Raw genomic sequence first — 22,037 nt, 5'->3', positions numbered from 1 at the left:
ATTTGAGGCTAGGGAAGATCTTTGGAGGAATTGGAAGCAATAAAGTGCTTTCCCATTGTTTTTGTGCATTCCAGCTGGCCTGCCCCTAAAATTGCTGCTGAGTCCTGTTAATCTAAGAGGACTTGAATCAGTTTTTTGGAAAAAACAACGCACATTGTTTGGAGAATCTCCTGAAGGAGCTCAAGAACGTATCTGCCGACAGCCAGGGCTTGTAAGCTTGGATTCTAACAATCACCTCCTTTCAATCTCACAGCATTTTGATCTTTTCTGCTGCAGACACGGGCCTGGGAGATTCAGTGTGCTCCAGCCCCAGCATCTCCAGCACCACCAGCCCCAAGCTGGACCCCCCTCCTTCCCCCCACGCCAACAGAAAGAAGCACCGCCGGAAGAAAAGCACAAGCAACTTCAAAGCTGATGGCATCTCGGGCACGGCTGAGGGTAGGTCCCACCTCAAAATCCAAGGCTGAATTCTGAACGTTTTGCCATTCCAAGGAGTATTGTTAGCTCAGCACCTGTCACTGTAGGACACGAAATAACATGACACACACATACAGCTCTTCTAAGGCAAAAAGAGAATTTTTTTCATTTTTTGACCCCAACGTTTATAGATTTCCAAAAGTGACAGTGGATTGGAGGGTGACAGTGCCACCTCTTCAATGACACTGGACAAACCAACAGTCCATCAAATTTCTCCTCCTCCATAAAAGAATGCAAAACAATGAGTTATTTACAGAAAGTGTAAATAACTTATTGTTTTGTATTCTTTTATGGAGGAGAAATGTAAACATGAGAAAGCTTAGAAAATCTTAAAAAATCAGGGTAACAAGCACCAGCCTCGGCTCTGAATGCACAGGGGAAAGGGAATTGTGACAAATTGAAGTGTGAGCTTGTGAGGATGGAGCTGAAGCAGCTGAGGCATCACAGTGGTGAATTCAGCTGCCTGCAATGTGTTTAGAACCCTTTTTTTTTTTAATAAATCAGAGTCCTCAAGTTAATATGGAGCATCATTAGGTGTTGAGGTAAGGAAGAGGCACACTTGGAAGGTTAACAAGGAGGAAAAATTCAGATTCACTCCCTAGCCCACAGATCACGTCAGAACTTGTGTATTTTTTTCAGTATTATTAAATCTTGTGTTATCACATCTCCTCAGGCACATCCTGAGCTCTAGAATGGCCAACTCTTCTGATGCCTCTCATTGTTTGAATATTCAGCTGCTTGTGGAAAGCTTGTGTTATTTGAGGATAAAAGGGAAAAGGGGAGAGTTTAAATGTTTGGGTTCTTTTTTTTTATGAGCCAGAAAGCAAAAGCCAAAAAGAACTTCTTTTTCTCCCTTAGTTTAGCTTACTATTGCCACAGTGCTGTAGCTGTTCAATGCCCTTCTGAAGGGGTAACAATGTGTACAGGAGCCAGGTATGATATAAAACATGCTTGCAGCTTTAGAAAAGAAGAAAAGAAACATGCTAGGATTCAACCAAAAGAGCTCCAGAAAAAGAAAGATGAACAAGGGTGGTTGGAGGGCTCAGAAACTGGGGAGTCAACACATAAGGAGAGATGAAAAAGGGAGACAATGGAATAACATTGTGGGAAAAGGGGAGTGTTGAGTAAGAAAAAGATGTGGTTGTAAGCATGAGAGAGTAAAAAACAGCTAATTCAGTATCAAAGAATGTTGGAACAAGTTCTGAAAAAAGGATGACAATTGCAGACAGCTGAAGAGACATTAAAAATAGATGTGATAATAGTATACAACTGAGAAGGGGCATGTTAACTACTACTTAGTCATCCTTATTTTCCATTTATTTAATTTCTCAATTGCACTTCTATCACATCCGGAATTTATTTCCCCAGCTATCTATACAAATCCTTTTTTAAAAAGCCATCAGCTTTTTTTCATAACAGCTCCTGTTGTGTTCTCTTTCCAGTCATTTAACTATCTTTGCTGTTAGTTTCCCCCTAGTTTATGGCCCGAAGCCAAATTTTAGTTCAACCTTTCGTTTTTAATTTGTCCTTTTCTTTTTATTTTTCTTTTAAAGAAACCCTTTTACACCACTTATTTTCAAACCTCAATGGCAAATTACAGAGGGGATTTTTCAGAGCTTTCACCATTGGCCCAAGAATATTTTGTTGAAGTCAAAATGAATCAAGACCAGCTGGATATCGAGAGCCTTTGAAAAATCTCTCTCTGAGCAGTTAATAGGTGTATGTTTTCTTTCTCCTGGGGAGATTGTTTTCACAAGGCATTGGAGCCTGTGTGGTCTTGGGCTGCAGGCACAGACCCAGAGGGAGCAGTTTGCACATGGCTCTCTTGTCCCTGATGTCCCTGTTCTGATTGCAGAGTCCATCCTTCATCCTCCTCTGTTTCCTCTTCCAGCATCACACCGTGTTACCTGAAATCCTCTTGCTATAACTCAAAACCTGTCCCCTCTCATGGAAATGGGATCAGTGTGCTTCCAGAAAGGCAGGAGGTTGTTGGCAAGCAGCAGCTCAGTAACACCCAGGGAGCTCAAAGGGAGTAGAAGCATTTAGGGTGGAAAAGCTCTCTGAGATCATTCAGTCCAACTGTTCCCCAGCACTGCCAAGGCCACCACTCATCCCTGTCCCCAGGTGCCACTAAATCCCTCCTGGGATGGGGACTCCCCCACTGCCCTGGGCAGCTGTGCCAGGGCTGGACAGCCCCTTCTGTGAAGAAATATTCCCCAGTGTCCACCCTGAGCCTGCCCCGGCCCAGCCTGAGGCCGTTCCCTCTGCTCCTGTCCCTGTTCCCTGGAGCACAGCCCGACCCCCCGGCTGTCCCCTCCTGGCAGGAGCTGTGCAGAGCCACAAGGGCCCCCTGAGCCTCCTTTGCTCCAGGCTGAGCCCCTGCCCAGCTCCCTCAGCTCCTCCTGGGGCTCCAGCCCCTTCCCCAGCTCCATCCCATCCTCTGGACACTCTGCAACAGTGCCAACCCCTCCTTTACAGTGTTTGTACCTCTGCATGAGCCCATCAGCTTCCTGTCACCTGCCTCTTCTCACATGTCTTCTGAGGCAGAAGGTTCACTTTTCTGTGTGAAGAGAAGAGTGTTCTGTTCTGTTCAGGACTTGCCAGTTGTGTCTCAGGAGTATCATAAAATGCAGGTCCACCAATGAGGGCAGGAATGATGCATCTGATTCCATCTTATTAGAAGGCTAATTATGACTTTATTATACTATATTATATTAAAGAATACTATACTATACTAAAGAATACAGAAAGGACACTTACTGAATGCTAAAAAGATAACAGTGAAAACTCCTGACTCTGTCCAGAGTCTGACACAGCTTGGCCCTGATTGGCCAAAGAGCCCAAACAACTCCCAGCAGAATCCAGTGGAACAATCACCTGTGGGTAAACAATCTCCAAACACATTCCACATGAGCACAGCACAGGAGAAGCAAATGAGATAAGAATTGTTTTCCTTTTCTCTGAGGCCTCTCTCGCTGCTTTTCAGCTTCCCAGGAGAACAACCCTGGCTGAGGGATTTTTTCAGAGGATGTGAATGCCACACAGGAGGGCCTCTGTGGCTGTTAAATTCTTTCGTTTCACACCATCTCTCTCAAGCACAGCCCTGCTGCTGAAAAGCAGCACTTTGGCCACAAGAGCAGAGTGAGGAGTTTCCTCTGGGCATGCCAGGGCTCTGGGCAGCCTTCAGCAGACAGTTAATCTGGCTGGTCCTTGAATCCTGGAATCCTTGGCGGGGCTGGGAGGGGATGGCTGACAGCGAGGCCAGGCAGCCTCGTCCGTCAGCGCAAGCTGAAGGAGAAGCAATGAGGCGTGCTCCAGCTCCCTGTCCTTTTAGGAGAAGGGCATCTCACAAAGAGTGATGGTGGCTGGAGATTGCCTCTAAGGACATCCTAGCAAGACTCAGAAAGGCTGGGGGGGGCTGCTCTGCCCAAATCCTGGCAGCCTTTGGGTTTTCTGGGAGTTGTGTTGGTGCAAGGAAGAGCCACCGAATCGTTGAGGTTGGAAAAGGCCTCAAGGATCCTCGACTCCAGCCAGGTTCAGGCTGTTCTGGGTGTTCTCTCCAAGCAGCTGAATGTCAGAGGCGTTTAGGTTGGATCTCAGGGAAAGGTTCTTCCCCCAGAGGGTGCAGGGAATGGTCCCAGCCCCAAGGCTGCCAGAGCTCCAGGAGCGTTTGGGTACCACTCCCAGGGTGAGATTGTTGGGGTGTCTGTGCAGGGCCAGGAGTTGGATCAGTGATCCTTGTGGGTGCCTTGCAGCTCTGGATATCCCATGATTCTATGGTTTCCACATCTGTCTTGCACTTCAAAGCTGTTTTCACTTCTAGTTATTTCCTTGTTCTCCAGTACTTGGCTACAAATCTGTCCAGTGACCTAAAAAATTCCCTTGGGGATTTTTCTCCCCCCACCATAACGGAGATTTGCACCCTCAGAGGATTACTGCACTTTTGAAGACCACAAATCCAAAATAGGCCATCAAAGGTGTTCTGGGAGATGCAAACACTTTGATCAAAGTGTTTGAGATGCTGCAAATTGGCTCCAGAAGCCTGTGGTGGGAATTGTGGGAGAACCCATGGTCTTCCTTCCTTCCTCCTGGAAATCCTGGGCTCCTTGTGCAGAGGAGGAGGAGGAGGAGGATCCTCCTGCAGTCGCTGTTCCCAGGCAGGTACAATGGATCAGAGTTAAATGGTGTGGGTAATTCTAGATTTTGTGTTGCCTTCCTTTGGCTCCAGGCACGTTTCAAGTGTCAGCTTTCAAACGGGAATTCTGAATTCCTTCATTTTCGTCTGCACCAAAGCTGAGGTGTTCAATGAGGTTTAAATCTGGTCTTCAGCAAACTGGAGCATTTTTGCTGCACTTTGCAGGGCTTTTTTCCCCTCCTTGAACGTGCCTGCTTTGATCATTGACCTCTGCCCAAGTATTCAGATATCATGATGATGGACACTGAGCTCAGGCTGGTTCACCAATTCCAAGGCCTGATGCTCATCCCTTTTATGCCCTTCCATAAAGGTCATGCTGATTCTTCTCTCTCCACACTATCTGCACATGCACAGCCCTCTCTTTCTGGGATGGGTTCTTTCATCTCACTTGGTTTATCTTCCTGCAGCTTTTCTGAGACAATGCTCACAGCAACACAAATGCTGAAGCACCTGCACTGCGCTTGGAGGAAAATTAAAATTCCATTCCTATCTCAGAAAATCAGATTCTTGTGATTTTTTTTTTTCCCAGGGAGAAGTTTTTCAGTTCTCTGTGCTGAACTTGTCACTGAAAAAAAAAATCCCTTGGTGTTTTTGAGGGTAGCAGCAGGAATGCTTACATTAGGCAAGGTGCCAGCAAGCAGCAGTTTTTTCCCCACCATGCTGCCTGAAGTTGCTCAGAGCAGGATTAGACAGAGCTGTGTTTCAAAGAGGAATGGCTGCTCAGAACCTCATCTGTTTGGGTCCCCTTGTGCTGCTGCACTTCCTGGAACAGCCAGGGATAATGGGAAGGCTTTTCAGCTGGAAAACAAGCAGAAAAATTAAAAAGCTTTCTTGGAAATGCTCTTCACAGAAAGATCTTTCCCAGTGTTTATTTTTCTTACTCTTCTTAGTTTAAAAGCTTGATGGCTGTGCCAGCTTGAGCCTTCCTCCCCTCCATCCATCTCTGGGATTTTAGAAAAGCCCCAGGCTGCCTTTCAGCACTGGGACCATCCCTGCTCTCCAAGGTTTTCATTAACAGGAGATCCAGCCAGTGTGTGCTCTAGGGCCAGCACCACCACATCCCAATGGGATGGGTACATCCACTCCTTCCCTTGGGAAAACCAAAGGATCATGGACTGGGCTGGGTTGGAAGGGACCTCAAAGCCCATCCAGTGCCACCCCTGGGGTGGGACACAGGCAGGGACACCTTCCACTATCCCAGGCTGCTCCAAGCCCTGCCCAGCCTGGCCTTGGGCACTGCCAGGGATCCAGGGGCCAGCCCCAGCTGCTCTGGGCACCCTGTGCCAGGCTTCTCCCCACCCTCCCAGGGAAGAGAATTCATCATCTCCTGTCTCAGCATCCTGGGGCAAACCCCCCCAGCTCTGCTCCGTGGGCGCAGCTGGAGCTGGGAAACGGCGCCTGAGGAGCAGCAAGGGTGAGCAGCAACTGCAGGGAGACTTTCCAAACTCTCTGAAAGCCATGTTCTTCTTCATCATTTGGTTCTAAAGAGGTTTTGAAGGACAAAGAAGGACCTTTTATGTTTCTTCTCAGAACTGTTTTGTTAGCACAAAGGTATTTGTTCTCTGCCCCTTGTGCAGTAATTGCTTTTCCTGGTGCTCTGTGCAGTCCAGCCCCAACTCCAGGTTTACACTTTCTGGCTTTTAGCTAAAGGATGAACCCCACTTTACTGAGAAATCCTATTTTTTTTAATTTTCCTGGGGTAAACTGGTAAAGATATTTTAAAAACCCTTGTTTTTTAAAAACACACATTATGTGTCACTGTGTGTTGAAAATGACCCCTGGTTAAGCAGGAAATTAAAATATATTCATTTGTTTTCTGTGGAAAGGTTTAGTGACACCTCTCATTTGTTCTTTTAGCAATAAGCAAAACCTTCAGTGCTTTCAGCTGGTGTCTCCCTGTGTCCCTTTCAGCCACCCCATAACCAGAATGACAAGGTGAATTAGAGAAATGCAGTTCTCTGTATAACACCTGAAATTTTGCTTCTGAAAAAAACAGAAGCAATACAGGGGTCACTGAAATGCACGGAAAAGCTGTGGGTATTTCCCCTGCAGCCTCCCACCCTAAGCTTTCCTGAGCACCCTGGTGATTTACCTGCTGGCATCATACCCTGAGGTGATTTAAATGTTCTTGGTACCACATTGTGGTGTCCTCCACACAATTTTATCCAACATTTCCTTGGGTGCAGTGTTTAGGAAGTGTGGTGGCCACACTGAACTAAAAAATTCTATCTCTCTAAGCATGTTAAAAAAAATGTCCTCTGGGATTTTTGGAAGTTTAGTGGAAACAACTCAAGAAGCAAAAGTGGGAGAGCAAATTCTTCCTTTGACAGATGAACTTGACATTTTTAATGCTAATACTTACTTATCATGCACTGAATTAAGCACCATGATGAAGGAGGGTATTTTTACTTGCTGCTCTTAGATATATATTTAATTTTTTTTTTTTTTTGCTTTTTATGGTCTGGAAGAAACCTTCTGACATTGTCAGAGGACAGCATGTTCACAAACCTTTCCAGCACAAAAAGCGCCACAGCGTCCTCACTGCCTTTTCTCTGAAATGTAATATCTTGACCTGCAGCTGCAGCAAGGGCAAAAGCACTCACCTATTAAAGAGTTTGTAACCTTTGGAATCCAATCCATTGGATGTGGAGGTCCTTGGATGGATTGTGTTGCTTGAAGTGATGTCCAGAACTGACCTGCCACCAAAACTTCTTCAAGGAAAGAGTTTGCAGTCCATTAGAGGGTAATTAAATGTACAGCAAACAGGTGTTGCCCATGAAGGAATGCCACAGAAATTATTCCTGGTGATATTGCCATCTTAATTATTTTAGCTGGTCCCTGTATATCAGCTATCAATAATTACAGCCTGCTGTGTGTGATTGGGGTACAGCAACAACATAAAGTCTGGGCATGAATCAGGAGGGGAAAATAGTAATTCCTTAATAATACCCTATCTTTTTTTCAGTTATACTCTCCTTAAAATGATAAGAGGTATCTTAAGCTTTCCCCCTCTAAAAAACTAAAGACATAAATATAAAATTTAAAATAAAATCCCAAATGCAGACCCAAATCACACAGAAGAGGAGTATGTTCCCATCCTGTCGTGCAGTATTTCTGTGCACCTTCTGATAAAGGGTTTAGTGACAGCAGGTTTTGCTTCTATTTCTGGCCTCTTTAAGTGCCTGAAGTGTTAGGAAGTAAATGTTCATAGTTTTAAAAAATATTCAGGGCTTAAGGAGAGAGGGATACAAAAGTGGCATTTTGTCTGCAATGCTGAATGAAGAAAAGAAGCATTTATTTGGAACTGGAGGGGTTGGCAGGATGAGCAGATTCCTAGAAAGTTTGGAGGGTTTAAATAGGTTTGTAATGCATTTAGGGTTACTGCTGAATTCTCTTTGTGTACAGTTTGTTGGTCACCGTGTCATTTGTGTGGTCTTCCTGTACATGAAACATTTCAGCAACTTCAGCAAATGACATTTTGCTGAATTTCATATTGGACACAAAAAAGCCCCACTTTCTAAACCTGGCTTTTAATGAGTTTGCTTTCAGTGAGATTTTAGGAGTGTGTTTAGTTAAGTATTTGCATCCTTATTTTGTAGATTATCTCAAAAGAGTTGTAAGCCTCCCTGACCAACTATTCTCTGCTCTAGCTGTTTTTTAGGAAACAAATTCTTTAAAAACCTCCCAAAACAAAGCAGGTCTTAGGCTTTAGCTGGCATTAAGAATGAGCAAAATGCCTAGCTGTGTTTTTCCTGCCTGCTAGAGAACTTCAAGAAGAAGAAGAAGCCCCAGCAGTGTGTGCCCATATCTGCTGTCTGTAATGCCAGACACTCGTTTGGGCATCTGTGGACTTTATCACCTCTTCCTGTCAAAACACTCCTGGGCTCTAATTCCACCCAGCAGCTGGGACTTCACCCCCAGGAAGCTCAGTCCTGGCAGAGGGCTGTGCAGGAGGAGGCAGGAGGGCAGAAATTAAAAAATCCAGCCCGAATCTTCAGAGCCTGGCTTTCAACCAAGGCAGAAAGGTCACTGCTTGGGAATCCTCGAGCCTCGGCTGCCACAGCCTCCCTGACATGAAAGGGCTGCTGCTGCTGCAAGGCACTTATGTTGATGCTGAGGAGTGAAAGACAAGGGAGGTGAAGCTCATCTATTGTTTTAACCCACTTCATTGCAGGCTAAACAAGTTGAAAGATTCCTGCTTCCCTTCAGAAGCCGGGGTCGGTGGAGGCGGCCGGTTCCGCCCACCTGGTTGAAAGGAAGAGTGTCACAGTGGTGGTCAGCAGGAAAAGGGATTCTGGAGAGGATGAGGCCTGGGATGAATTGGTGGTGGTTGCACACACTGGCACATCTGGAGAGAGAGAAAATTCATTTTTATTTTATTGAACTTTATTTTATTTTCAAAGTTTCCCTAAAAATTAGTCCCGTTTTGAGCACTGCGACAGCGGAAAGCCCGCTGGGTATCCAGTGCCATGCTGGGATTTGGCCTGATTTTTTGGGGAAGGAAGAAGTTTTGAGCAGCTTTGTAACTGAATAAAAACAAGTGACACCTGAGCATTTCTCTGGCTTTGGGTAATTAGTGTCCTCAGCAACGTGCTGCCAGCTTCACACAGTACCACAAACACATGGTACTGTCCCTTGGTTATGAAAACAGTTCCTGATGTCCACAAGGTGATGTTTGCAGAGGTAGCAATGAGTGTTTGTGAAATGTTAATCCTGCTAGAGAGGTTGGTAGTTCTGTTCCTTAAATAAAAATGTCTGTTCTTCAAGTGCCTTCCAGTTTTTCTGGAGTGTAGGGCAATTGCATTTTGTTATGAGCCTATATACCTAAATTAAAATATCATAAAATTGGGTGATCACGTATGATAAAGCTACAGCCAGTGAAAAGGCTAAAATCAGGTGCTCAGTGTAACTTTGTCCTCCTGTTCATCTCTCAAGGCAAATTGTCACAATTTCAATAAAGAGAGTATTGTGGTGTAGAAGGAAGATCTAGTTCTTGAAGGATGCCTGTGCACTTTGGCTCATCAGCTTGTTGGAACTGTCCCACCAGTGGGAAACAGCTTTCTTTAAAGGGTGCAAGTCCTAAATAATTCCCTGCAGAAGCCCTGCTTGTGGAGGATTGCCATGGATAGCTCAGTCCTGGAATTCAAGGGGGATTGTGTCATGTCTGATCTACCCAAGGCTTATTAAACATATCAGCCCTTGGCTGATAAGAGCTCATAATCAAGAGGTACACACAGAACAATAACAGGTCATTAATTCCTTTTTAGTTGCAAACCCCTACATTTTAGTCAATTAAGGATTTAGTATGGGTCAAGAAATATTTACCTGTAAATCAAGAAATATTTGTGCTCCTTATTGTTTTGATTCCTTGTCAAAGTGTTTGTGACATCTTTTTAAAAGCACGTCCAAAACCGAGGAGAGTGATGATAAATATGAACAATTGTACTAAATATATGGCTGAATATGCATATATTGGCTTGCAGACTGAAAGGGTAAGTTCAGGTCAGATGATGGGAAGGAATTCTCCCCTCTGAGGGGAGAAGGGTGCCCAGAGAAGCTGTGGCTGCCCCTGGATCCCTGGAAGTGTTGGACAGGGCTTGGAGCAGCCTGGGTTAGTGAAAGGTGTCCCTGCCCATGGCAGGGGTGGCACTGGGTGGGCTTTGAGGTCCCCTCCAAACCCAAACCGTTCTGGGATTCTGTAGAAATGGAGACTTTTCATGCAAAGGGTAGGTTGGAGGAGCAGTGTGCCAGTGGAATGTGTTTGAAAGGGCACAAATCCATGAGGATGGGGTTCTCCATAGGAACACCAAGTGGAAAATGCTGTGGAATGGGATTTAATCTGCTGGAGGTGATGGGAGGTGCCAGGCCTGGAGGAGGTGATGGAGGTGCTGTAGGTGGGAGTTGCTGGAGATGTGGGCGGGGTGGACTTTCCCTTCCCCTTCAGCAATTGTCCCACCCCTGGAGCCTTCTCCAGTTCAAAGGCACGACTGGAGCTGTTCCAGTTCCCATCCTTTGTGGTACTGATGTCATCCCTGCAGCAGTAATGCTGAGCTCTTTATTTCCAGCCCCTGGCCTGTCAGTCATTTCAAACCCACGTTGTTTTGTCAAGTTTTAAGCCTTACATCAGCTGAAGTCCTCACTGTAGATGTACATGCCCTGTGTGAGGTTTCAGTGCTGAGCTTGCTGTTATGTTTATTTTATACCCTGTGCTTTAATCTCCTGTTTTCTGTCCCTCCACCTTTCTCTTTACAGACCAGTTACTTGTGATAGATGTTATGCATCATATGTGGTGTGTAACTCCAGGAAGCAGTAGGTAAAAAGGGAAACTTGAACAGGCCTCATCATTGACATTTTCCACCAGTTCTCCCCCCCGACTCTAAAAAAGAAAAAAAAAATTAATAAAGGTTTCTTTTGTGAGCGTGAGCTGGAGAAAATTGGCCATTTGTCTGTGAGGTAATAGGCTTTGGGATAATATGAAAATCTATCAAATGATTAAATTCAATGACATTAAATCACAATTCATGAAAGGAGAATACTGCACAGTCTAATTCTATTTAATTTTTGAGGGGGGAAAAGAAAAAGCCCTTAAAAAAAAAAAAAATTGTTTGAGTTTCTCTTAAGCTGATTTCTCTGTGCTCTTTCTTAAAAGTGCCTTTCTAGTTGCCACACAGTGATGTGATCATTATCTGTCACCTCGTCGCCTTGCTGCCTCAACACGCAGTAAAATACAAAAAAAAAAAAAAAAAAAAAAAAAAAAGAGGGAGAGGGGGAGAAGAAATAAAAAAAAAAAGAAGACCAGAGGAGCTTGTGAAGTATGACTTCCTATCCCAAGACTCATTGGCTGCAATTGGTAGCGCTTGACAGTAATGATCTTATTACAGTACTCTGGACCTTGAAGAGATTTCATGAGGAGAGCGGCCGAGGCCGCGCTGCCGTGTAATCAAGTGGCGCTGAATATTCCACACGGCTCTGATCACACACTGATTGGGCACAGTTTTAGCCCATCTTCCAGTCAATTATGCATGGCCCCTCGTGCTCCTGTGATAGTCAGAAACATTGATGGCTGTTGGCTGGGGCTGGGGAGGGGGGGCTGGCAGCCAGCCAGGGGTTTGAAGTGCAGTCATTGCGGGAGAAGTGCTTTTTAGTTGGAATTGATTACCTTTCTTTGGGTTTTTGCTTAATGGCAAAACTGGATTGGAGAGGGCTTCAGGTGAAAAATGGCCGTATTAGCCATTTAGAGGAGCTGAACTCCTAGTCAATTTTTAGCTTTCCCCTGTTTCCATCTAATTTCTATTTAATGATGTAGCGTTTGATAATATTTAAGATATTTCATTCCCAGTTGCTGCTGAGCACACATGTTGAGCACATGTTAAATGACAGCAGATCAGCATTCAGCTTTTAGGGATTCTTGCAGTTTCACCTCCAGGCTGCCAGAACGTGGCTCTGCTTTGGCCCCCGTGCCAGCAGACGTCGGGAGGTGCGAAGCCAAGGACGTTCCTGTGCTGGTTTTGTCCCCTAATGGGGATAAATCCCTGGCCTTTAAAACAGGCAGAGGGGCACTGGCCAGCTCCTTCATTCAGATCCTCGTGTCTCAGAGGCTGATTAGGCTGCTGTTTATTTCTCCCCTATGAAAATGTCACTTCTTCCTTCGTTCAGAGCCCTTCAAATGAAAATAAAATCGTTTAATCCGTGCCTGTGGAACTGCAGGTGCCAGAGGAGGGAATTGATTGTCAGCGATGCTCCTTGCTCAGTGCCACCACTCTGCTTTCTCCCATTTGAATATCCTGCAATTCCTAATTTTTGGATGCATGTGTGGCTCAGAGATGAGCTTTATAGCTTTTTACTTTATAGTAAGCTGGAGTACAATGCTGTATTATCCATGCATCAAATCAAGAGCTTATGTTTGGGATGTGCCAGGGGATGGAAAAATGCAATTAAAACTCTGCTCTGGTATCACCCCAAATTTTTATTGCCATTAATCAGTACAATTTTTCTCCATCTGCCTGGAATTCTTGTAGTTCTGTAAATTCCCAGCCTTTCCTGAAGGTGTTTCTGCCACTAAATGCCCCCCTCATGGTATTGCCCTTCTTCTACTGCTTCCCTTTTATTTGGATTGTTTATTTAGTTTGGTTTTTTCCCTAAAACTAAGCTCAAATTGACCAGCCCCATCCCTAAAAAAGCAGCTTTAATTTATTTTTAAAATTTTTTTATCTTCTTTAAATCAGTTCTCACATCCCACATAAGGGCCAGACCAGAAATCACAGCAAAAAAAAAAAAGTTACCTTGGTGGGTTTTTTCTCTTTGAAACAGAGCTGTTGTGTTTTGTTCCAATGAATTTGGGTTCAGCTATTGTCTGAAACTCCAGATCCTGGTTTTGGGGGGATTTGTGCCTATTTTGAGGTATTTGCTGAGCTGTGTGTGCTCATCCCTGTGCCAGCAGCCAGGGTTTGCCCACCCTGAGAGAGAGGAGCTTTGGCTCTGGTGCATCTTTGGTGCCCAAGTCATACAAACCTGAAGGGCAGCTCTACATTTTCCATCTTGGTGTCCATCAGGGAGGTAAAACCTTTGGAAAAGTCAGCTTTTCAAGGGGAGGAATTCTCCTTCTTTGGTTCTGTTGACTCTGTTGCAGTGTGGGTTCTGTTGGAGCTGCTGCCTGTGGGAATCTGTGGTTTTGCTCACCTGAGGGCTGGGAAGAGGCAATCAGGGAACAGCTTCTGTGGTGACACCCCCTGCTCAGCAGGGACATGACAAGGACATCACAGCTCTGTGAATCATGGCAGATCTCCCACGGGAGTGGGATGTTGGATATGGGATGTGGGAAACAGCTGTAGGATTTTTACAGACAGGATGTTCTGGGTTGTCCCCAGGCAGGTTCATCCCATGAGAGGTGCTGTGGCCCTGCTGGCCCCCCTGGGCCCTCCAGGCACTGACATGGCTTTGGTTCCTCCCCCACTGCTCACAATCCATGTCCTGCCCTCCCTGGGGATGGATGACACAGCCAGGCTGGAGTGGTTCTGCCCCTGCTTCCCTTGACAAGGAATTGGCAGATCCAAGACTCTTTTTTGGCTCCCTCTTCCTTCTGCTCCTCCCTTTGGGACTCCAGTGCCTGCATGCACAGTGTCCAGGGGTCCTGCAAGCTTTTCAAGGGAAAATGTTTTTTAAAGAAGGATATTTTTGTATTTAAATCCTCATTTGAAAGTTGTTGGTGATGCTGGCTGGTTTGTGATGATCGTAAACAACAGGGGCTTTTCAAAAAACAAAACACCAAAGGATCCAGTCCCTTTCCAGACAACTTCCAGCTTTAACCAACGTATTTATACATAAAAGGGCAGCGCATGGTTTACTTAACCTTAAAATTGGAAGCAATATTATTACTTTGGGCTCACATCAGCATTGTCACACACATAATCACTTCTTGGTTGGCTGGCCACCATTCAGTGCGTGGTTCTGAGTGGGCAGTCAGAAATAGCTGCTTGCTTTTTCTTTTTTATTGTAAATAAACACCATTTTATGGTGAGACCTGGTGTTTATCACACAGGAGTGACCCAGCAATCTGAGCCTGGAAAGGTGGTTGTGGGGAAGGAAGTCTGGCAGTACTTACCCAGTGACTAAATGTACATTTTCATCCTGAAACTAAGCTCTCATCTGGGGTAATAGTTCCCATTTGGAGATCTCTGAAATATCACTGAGGATTCCTGAAAAATTATTTTCAGAAAGACCCCACTTGCCAGGCAACATACCAGAGCTTCATAGAATACTTAAGAGGCCTCAGTGTTTAATTAAATTAGAACAAACCTAGTTGTAATAAATCATAGATTAACATGTGCTTAATGTTTTTAATAATAAGGTAAAATGTAAGTTAATGCTCACCAGATTACCTGAAGACTCTGATGTGAGGATCCATAGTGATTAGAAGGAGAATGTGAGAATTGATTAATTTTTTGTGATTTGTCAGCTGTAATCTTTATTTCTCAGTCTCTTTGTGTACAGTTAGACACTGGTTTGTCCAGGCAAACTCAATAATTTGGTCACCACTGCTTCTGGTTAAACTTTGGATCCCAGATGTGAAGTGAGGAGCTGAGCTTTGGTAACCTGTGGAGGAATGGGATGTACTGGAATGATGGGGAGGTTTCCCTCTGTGGAAGAGGAGACCTGGGCTTCAATTTATGGTGTGATCTTAGACATGATTTTATTTTATTTTACTTTATCTTAGTTTAGTTTAGTTTAGTTTTGTTTTGTTTTATTTATTTTTAAGGGTGGACTAACAGAGCAGGTCTGCATAGCATCCCAGAGTCACAGAACATCAGGATCTGCTTCCACAGAATTCCATGTACACAAGGTTTTAAGTGCAGCCCTGTCATTTATTACTAACTAAAGAGTACAGGGTATGCCCAGAGCTGTTATGACATGTAAAAATAACTGTGGAGGAGGTTGGAAATAGGTCTTTGCTTTTCTCTTAAACATATTGATGATTACCTGCTGCCTTTAGTAATAAAAATATCAATACAGCTCATCATTCTTTCTTTAAGTTGTGGATATTATTGAAAAGCTATTCCCAGGGGAACAGCTGACAGCCCATTGGAAATACTTGTAAATAATCCATTAATAATGAACTCCTGAGTCATGAATAATCTGCTCATAATGAACCTTGCTGCTTCCCCACATGGTTCTGAGGTTTTTTTGCTGGGTTTTTTTTGGCCAGGAATTCTTCTTTCAGTCTTTTGATTTCTTCCACAGCCTCTGAGTGGAGGAGATGTTCCTTTTCTATATCATCAGGCCCCATAATTTGTCATAATGCTACTCAATAGCTCATGTAAAAAATGTGAAGGGACTCTGTCAGGGTTGTTAGGCACAAAGTTTAACCTGCAACACTTCTGGGAGAAAAAAAAAAAAAAAAAAGAAGAAGAAAAGATTGACATAAACTGTCCCCCAGAGCCAGAATAAAATCCAAGAGGGTTTTTTGAGCAGCAAAGGAGGCAGCACGTTGGATCTCTTTGAGAATTGTGCTGGGCTTTGGTCCTGCTTGGAGGAGGATGTTGAATATACAAGGAACATTCAGAGGATTCTTGTTCATTCCACTTATCCTTCCAGGGAGAAGTAGATCCTGGACACCCTGTGAAACACAAAGGGGTTTTGTCATTTGAAGGCAGTGCCACACTCACACATGTTGGAATTGTCACCTCCTGGCTCTTAGTCCCTACTGGGTGCTCAGTTTTTTGTGGGTCTGTCCTAACACATCAACTCCAGTTTGATGGGCAAATTCAACATGATTTTTTTTTTTAATCATCTCCTTTTTTTTTTTGTTTTTCTCCTAAAGAGCTTTGTGGAAAGACATGATGGAGATTTTAATCTGCAAGTAAAAGGTACTGCCAGGCACCTCCATGCTGGCAATTTAAGTCAGAAGTCCAGCCACTTCTGCAAGGGGCTGGGAGGGATGGACTAGGCTGAAATGAGAGCTGTGGGAACGCTGGGAGATGAGGTGGAAGAAATTCCCTCCAAGTGCCTGTTTCTGTCTCAGCTGTACATCTCTGGGGACAGGGTTCATGATTTCCCCTCCATTTTTGGGGTGGATTTGCTTCCCTGTGCTGCACCAGTCAATGAGGAGAGGTTCTCCTCTTTGCCACTCACAGTAGCTCCAGAGCATAAATTGATTACTCACAAGTTTTCAGCACATCCAGCTTATTCCCATCCCAAGCATGAAAAGCTGACTGTATTTGGCACAAAACATTTTTAAGCAGTTTTTATCCTCTCAGTGACATTACAGCTCACCTGGGGACAAAGTTCTGCCACTCTGGGGAAGCCAGGGGTGCAGTGTCTGGCTGATAACTCTGATTTCCTCATGAAAATTCTCTTTTGCATGGTTTTTCATGCTCACTTTCTTTACCCAACCCATTTGTTCTTGCCCACCAAGCAAGTCCAGCTATGCCCACTGAAGGAAATAATCTGTATCAAGCTTTATTATATTTGATTGCACAGTGTTTTGGCAGTCATTTTGTATTGGTGTTTTTTGTGCCATTTCTGTACCTGCAAGTTAACTCCATGTGGAAAGGTCATAGAATTTTGAAGGGATCTTGTAGCTGTGAGAATGTTGCAGAGGACTGGAAAAATCCCAAAAGGATATTACTGGAGTTGGAAATTTGGAAAGAGGGAAGGGATCCTGAAGAATCTGTGTGTTATTTAACCTCACACTGATCCAGTGTGAAATCCTGGGAAGGCTGATGTGTAATCTGCCTAGAAACCTAATTTCCATTGGCACAGTAACAGAGTTGTCCAAGTCTCTCACAGGAGATTGTCAGGGGATAAGAAGCTGGGCAATTTTTAATGCCACATTGTAACAAGTATCTTTCAAGAGCAAATACACCGAGTTAGACCTGAGATCACAAGAAGCAGTTGTGAAGGGGGATTTTTTCCCATGGAATCAGTCATCTTCACACTCCATCTGCATTTCTCCTGCTACTGGGAGTGCAGCCTGTGGGGTTTTTACCACTCCAGAGATCTTTTAGGCCTTCTGAAGAAAATTTTTGCTGCTTCTTCTTTATCAGGTCCTCTTATCCCCCTCTCTTGAATGTTCTCCTGTGTGCAAACTGAGCTCTTATCTTTCTGTGGCCAACCCAGAGATTCATCTGCTGAGGCTTTCTGTTCTCTGTCCAGGTTTAGGTGGGATATTGGGAATAACTCTTCACTGGGATGATGCTGAGACCCTGGCACAGGGTGCCCAGAGCAGCTGTGGCTGCCCCTGCATCCCTGGAAGTGTCCAAGGCTGGGTTGGACACTGGGGCTTGGAGCAGCCTGGGATGGTGAAAGGTGTCCCTGCACATGGCAGGGGCTGGCATGATTTCTATAGATGTGGAAATGATGTTTTTGAATGAGAAAAATGGCAGATTTGGGGTGCAAAGCTGAAAAGCAACCTAAGAGAATAATGCAGACTCCTGGCAGCTCAGCACTCTGAGGGGTTTGCTGCTTTTGAAGGAGTGGATGATAAAATAGGTCTGACTTCTACAGGGAGCAGGATGCTGCTGATACAACCAGTGAGATAAAGCTGCTGGTGATGTGCTGCTTGTAAATGTTCAACTCCATTCATTTCTCAAGGTGGGGAAATCCTGGGGCCTATTCTGCCTCAAGAGCAGCCCCATCCCTCTCTCCCAGCTGAGGGCAAGGTGGGATTTGCAGCTCCCAGTGATGTTACACTGCCACATAACAGCCTGGACAGCTGTGGGTGGTGCTGCAGCTCAGCTTTGGCCATCAGGAAGAATCCATGGAGGATCTGGAGCCTCCTGAGATCTCTGATGCCTCCCTGGTGTTGATGATTTCATCTCTGCACTGCAGGAGCGGGGCTGCTCTCCCCAGCTGCACCTTGCTGCTTTTACAGGATACTCCTCATCCCAGCCATGCTCTGCCTGCCCCAGCAGCCCCAAAACTAAAATAAGATCCTCTGGGTGCATTGGTTTGGGGCTCATGCTGGGTGCAATGCCAGCATTCAGCCCCTCCCAGCAGCATGGCTCTGTTCTTAGCTGGGCCTGATCATTTGGCTGCCACATCTGAGCTGGAGTTGTGTGGAGATTAACTGGTGTCTGTCCAACCATTTGTCACACAAATAACAGTGCCAGTGGAGTGAAATCCTATAAATCATTTTTTTTCCAGGATTGAAACCTTTTATCAGTTGTGTCACTTCCATTATTCAATAAGTGATCAGTAACAGGCGTTGTGGTTGAGCCAGTCAGTGGTGAACAGCTCAGAGCTGTGGCTTGTGAGGGAGCCTGTGACACCAGCATCTGATGTAAATTCAGGATTTCATATTTCTCTTTAATGTTTATCTGAGTTGGTACTCGGGGTTTTGCTGGAAAGGTGAAAGGCAGCACGACTTTGGCACAAGTCTCTTAATTCATGGCTTGGTCCCTTGTGGTGTTTGTGTGGGCCCTGCCTAATGTTCAAAACATCCAAACAGCAAATCCCATCCTCCTTTTCTCAACTTCATTCCAGCACTAACCACAGCAGCTCCCCAGGGATTTCCAGCAACCACAGCTTTTGGGAAAAGTCAAATTACAAAAGTCAAATTACAGGGATGATAACTTTCATGTAAGAGCAGCCACAGCCCTGAGCTGGATGGATTTGTGCAAAGATCTGGGCAGATGCTGGGGAATAGCAAATCACAAACATTTTCCACCTAATGATTTTTACATTTTTCTCTGGTATTGTGCAAATTAACACCAAATCTGAGGAGCCCCACACAAGGCAGCCATAGGTGATAGCAACTCCAGTAGGGAAGCCCTTGGAAATGCAGGCTATGGAGAGGAGAAAAAATGTTTTCTCTGCCCTTGGAAAGATGTTTTCTGTTCCCATGGGATGTCTCAGTACTGAATTTCTCCCTAGGAAGAGAGCTGGGTCAAGACTCCTTCCCCAAAGAGATGGAGACCTGTGCAGTAAGCATTGCTTGGGGAGATCAGCTGGAAGTTTGTCCACTCCTTGTGAGAATTCCATGCTGCTTTGTCCCATTTGAGGTGGCTGTGAGGTTTACCTGTGCAGGCTCTGAGGAGTTCTAAAATGCAAATTAATAGATTTAGCCTAAAATGGTTTGGTTTGGTTTGGTTTGGAGTTTAAAGCCCATCCAGTGCCACCCCTGCCATGGCAGGGACACCTTCCACTATCCCAGGGTGCTCCCAGCCCTGCCCAACTTGGCCTTGGGCACTGCCAGGGATCCAGGGCAGCCACAGCTGCTCTGAGCACCCTGTGCCAGGGCCTGCCCACCCTCACAGAGAGGAATTCCTTCCCAATATCCCAATTTCCCTCTGTTTTAAAGCATTCCCCCATGTCCTGTCCAATTTCCTGCTGACACAGCCAAGCCTGTGGGTGCTGTGGCTGCACTTCTGGGTAGGAACTTCTGCCAAACTCAGAGTTCCAGTGAACCCTCCATGCTCAGGTTGTCCTCCTCATACTGAAGGACCCAACACCTGCAGGTCTGTGGTTTCCAGTTTAGCCAAGGCAAGGGACTGGGAGTCTCCTGCTCTGTCAGTGCAGGGTGATGTGGAAGCTCAGGCACAAAGGGAGATGGTCAGAAAGGTCTTTTCTAGCCTAAATCATTCCCCTGTCTTTGCATGATCATTCAGGTTTGTAGAGAAATAATCGTCACATGTGGCTGAGCACTTTGTGGGGGAAGTGAGCACAGGGAATAGCTCCAAGCAGGATTTTTCCAGTGAGGAATCCCTACTCTCACAGGAGATGTTGCACCACAAGCAGGGTGGTGCTGAACAATTAACACTCAACTCTGGCAGGTTGGCTCCTGATCATTTTCACAAGTGGTGCAAAGTCACAAGACTCATTTTTATGTTAGATATACACAAATTTGGAGTTTGTGTGTTGTGTGTGCCTCAGTTTTTATTTACCTGTGGCATTCACATTCTCTGATAAAATCCCTTCACCCAGGAGTTTTCTCCTGGGAAGCTGAGGAGCCTCAGAGAAAGGAAAACAATTCTTCTCTCATTTGCTTCCCCTGTGCTGTGCTCATGTGGAATGTGTTTGGAGATTGTTTACCCACAGGTGATTGTTCCATTGGATTCTGCTGGGAGTTGTTTTGGCTCTTTGGCCAATCAGGGCCAAGCTGTGTCAGACTCTGGACAGAGTCAGGAGTTTTTATTATTATCTTTTTATTTATTATTATGATATATTATTATTCATATTTATTATTATTATTCATTATTGTTAGCATTCAGTAAGTATCTTTTCTCTATTCTTTATTATAGTTAGTATAGTATTCTTTAATATAATATAGTATTATAAAATAATAAATTAGCCTTCCTGCCTTTGTCAGGGCATTCCCTGCAAATCCAATATTTACCTTGTGTGAACTTCCCTTCTGCAGTGGGGTGGATGATGTGGATTAAAGGTGAGCAAAATGGGAGGTGGTAACAATCATTCTGATTTCTGTTCAGTAGTTCACATTTCAGGGTAAGTCAGAGCTGGAATATCAAAGTGACACTGACCTGGGCATTGGGAAAATCAAATTCTTCATCACTTGTATCTACAAAAAATCTCCAGGAAATGAGAGCTGGAAGAATTCCATGAATATTGGTGCTCAGTCTTGACTTGCTTTCTGTAACACACCTTGGCAGAAGTTCCCTGGATTCTTCCCCCAAATTTTATTTCCTCTTCAGCCTTTTTTCCTCATCTCCTTCAAGTGGGCTTTGGTGAAGGTGCATTTTGTGTTCCAGAATTGTTCTTGCAGGGAGCTCGGGCTGGGTGACCCTTCCAGCCGGAGCCATTCCTTTGCCAGGAGGGCTCTCCAAACCCAGGTGGTTTTTGTAGCATTCACATTCTCTGAAAAAAATTCCTTCATCCAAAATTTTTCTCCCAAAAAGCTAAAAAGCCTCAAAAAAAAAAATCTTATCTCATTTACTTCTCCCCTGTTTAACTCATTAAAAATGTATTTAAAAATGGTTTACCCACTAGTAATTATTTCACTAAATTCTAATGTGAGTTGTTTTAACTCTTTAACCAGTCAAAACCAAACTGTGTCAAGACTCTAAGAAGAGTCACGAGTTTTCATTGTTAACTTTTTAACATTAAATAAATATCTTTTCTGTATTCTTTAATATAATATCCTTTAATATAGTATTCTTTAATATAGTATTCTTTAATATGATATAATATCATATCATAAAATAATAAATTAACCTTCTAAAAACATAAAATCAAATTCATCATTCCTGCCTTTGTCAGAACTTTCCCAACAAACCCAACAGGTTTTGGTGTCCCATCAAGCAGGGTTTTTGTCACAGGTGTCTCTCCTGCCAGGTGTGGTGTCCCTGGGTGTCCCCTTTGATCCCAGAGTGCCCCAAGGTGTGGAGCTGGCAGGGGCAGCTCCCCCACCGTGTCTGGTTTCCAGTGCCACCCCAGTGCTGGTGTCACCTGAGCTCCCGTGGTCCTGGTGACAGGCGTGACACTGACCCCAGGATCAAGGCAATTGGGTAGAAATGTGAACATCTTTGAGATTCCAGAGGGTCCAATATCTTACAGGCTGCCCAGGGTAGTGGTGGGAGGCAGCATCCCTGGAAGTGCTCAGAAAATGAATATTTGTGGCACTTTGCTGTTGGGCTTTGTGACATTTAGTCAAGACTTGATAATCTTGGAAGTCTTTTCCAACCTTTGTGATTCTGTTAAATCTAGCTGAGTAGCCAAAAAAAAAACAAAACCCCAGGAATTTGGTACAACAGAAAAATAGAAGTTAATATTTAGGGTGGAGGCTCAGATGTAATGGCACAAACTGCTCTGTTGTAAATTAAATTAAGCCAAGGTGCACTGTACACTTCTGAACAGCTGCTTTAATTAATGCCTGATGATTGCATGTTACTCCAGTCATATTTCCAGTTGT

General features: G+C 44.6%; 1 protein-coding gene across 9 annotated transcripts in view; it reads left to right on the top strand.

The window, feature by feature from the left end:
• The window catches only part of AGAP1 (ArfGAP with GTPase domain, ankyrin repeat and PH domain 1), a 327,099-nt gene that overhangs the window by 237,261 nt on the left and 67,801 nt on the right, over positions 1–22,037 (top strand). For 8 of the 9 annotated variants that reach the window (XM_054515344.1, XM_036386314.2, XM_036386313.2 and 5 more), the window contains one exon: positions 277–438. The exons of the other annotated variant lie outside the window; for it this stretch is intronic. In XM_054515344.1, coding sequence (XP_054371319.1) covers positions 277–438 — 162 coding nt within the window. The remainder of the gene's footprint in view (positions 1–276; positions 439–22,037) is intronic. 9 annotated transcript variants of the gene reach the window in all.

Source organism: Molothrus ater, chromosome 7 (assembly GCF_012460135.2).
Source record: "Molothrus ater isolate BHLD 08-10-18 breed brown headed cowbird chromosome 7, BPBGC_Mater_1.1, whole genome shotgun sequence".
In the NCBI taxonomy this organism is placed as follows: Eukaryota; Metazoa; Chordata; class Aves; order Passeriformes; family Icteridae; genus Molothrus; species Molothrus ater.
Note: the sequence above shows the minus strand (reverse complement) of the source record. Positions and strands in the feature narration are given on the sequence as shown.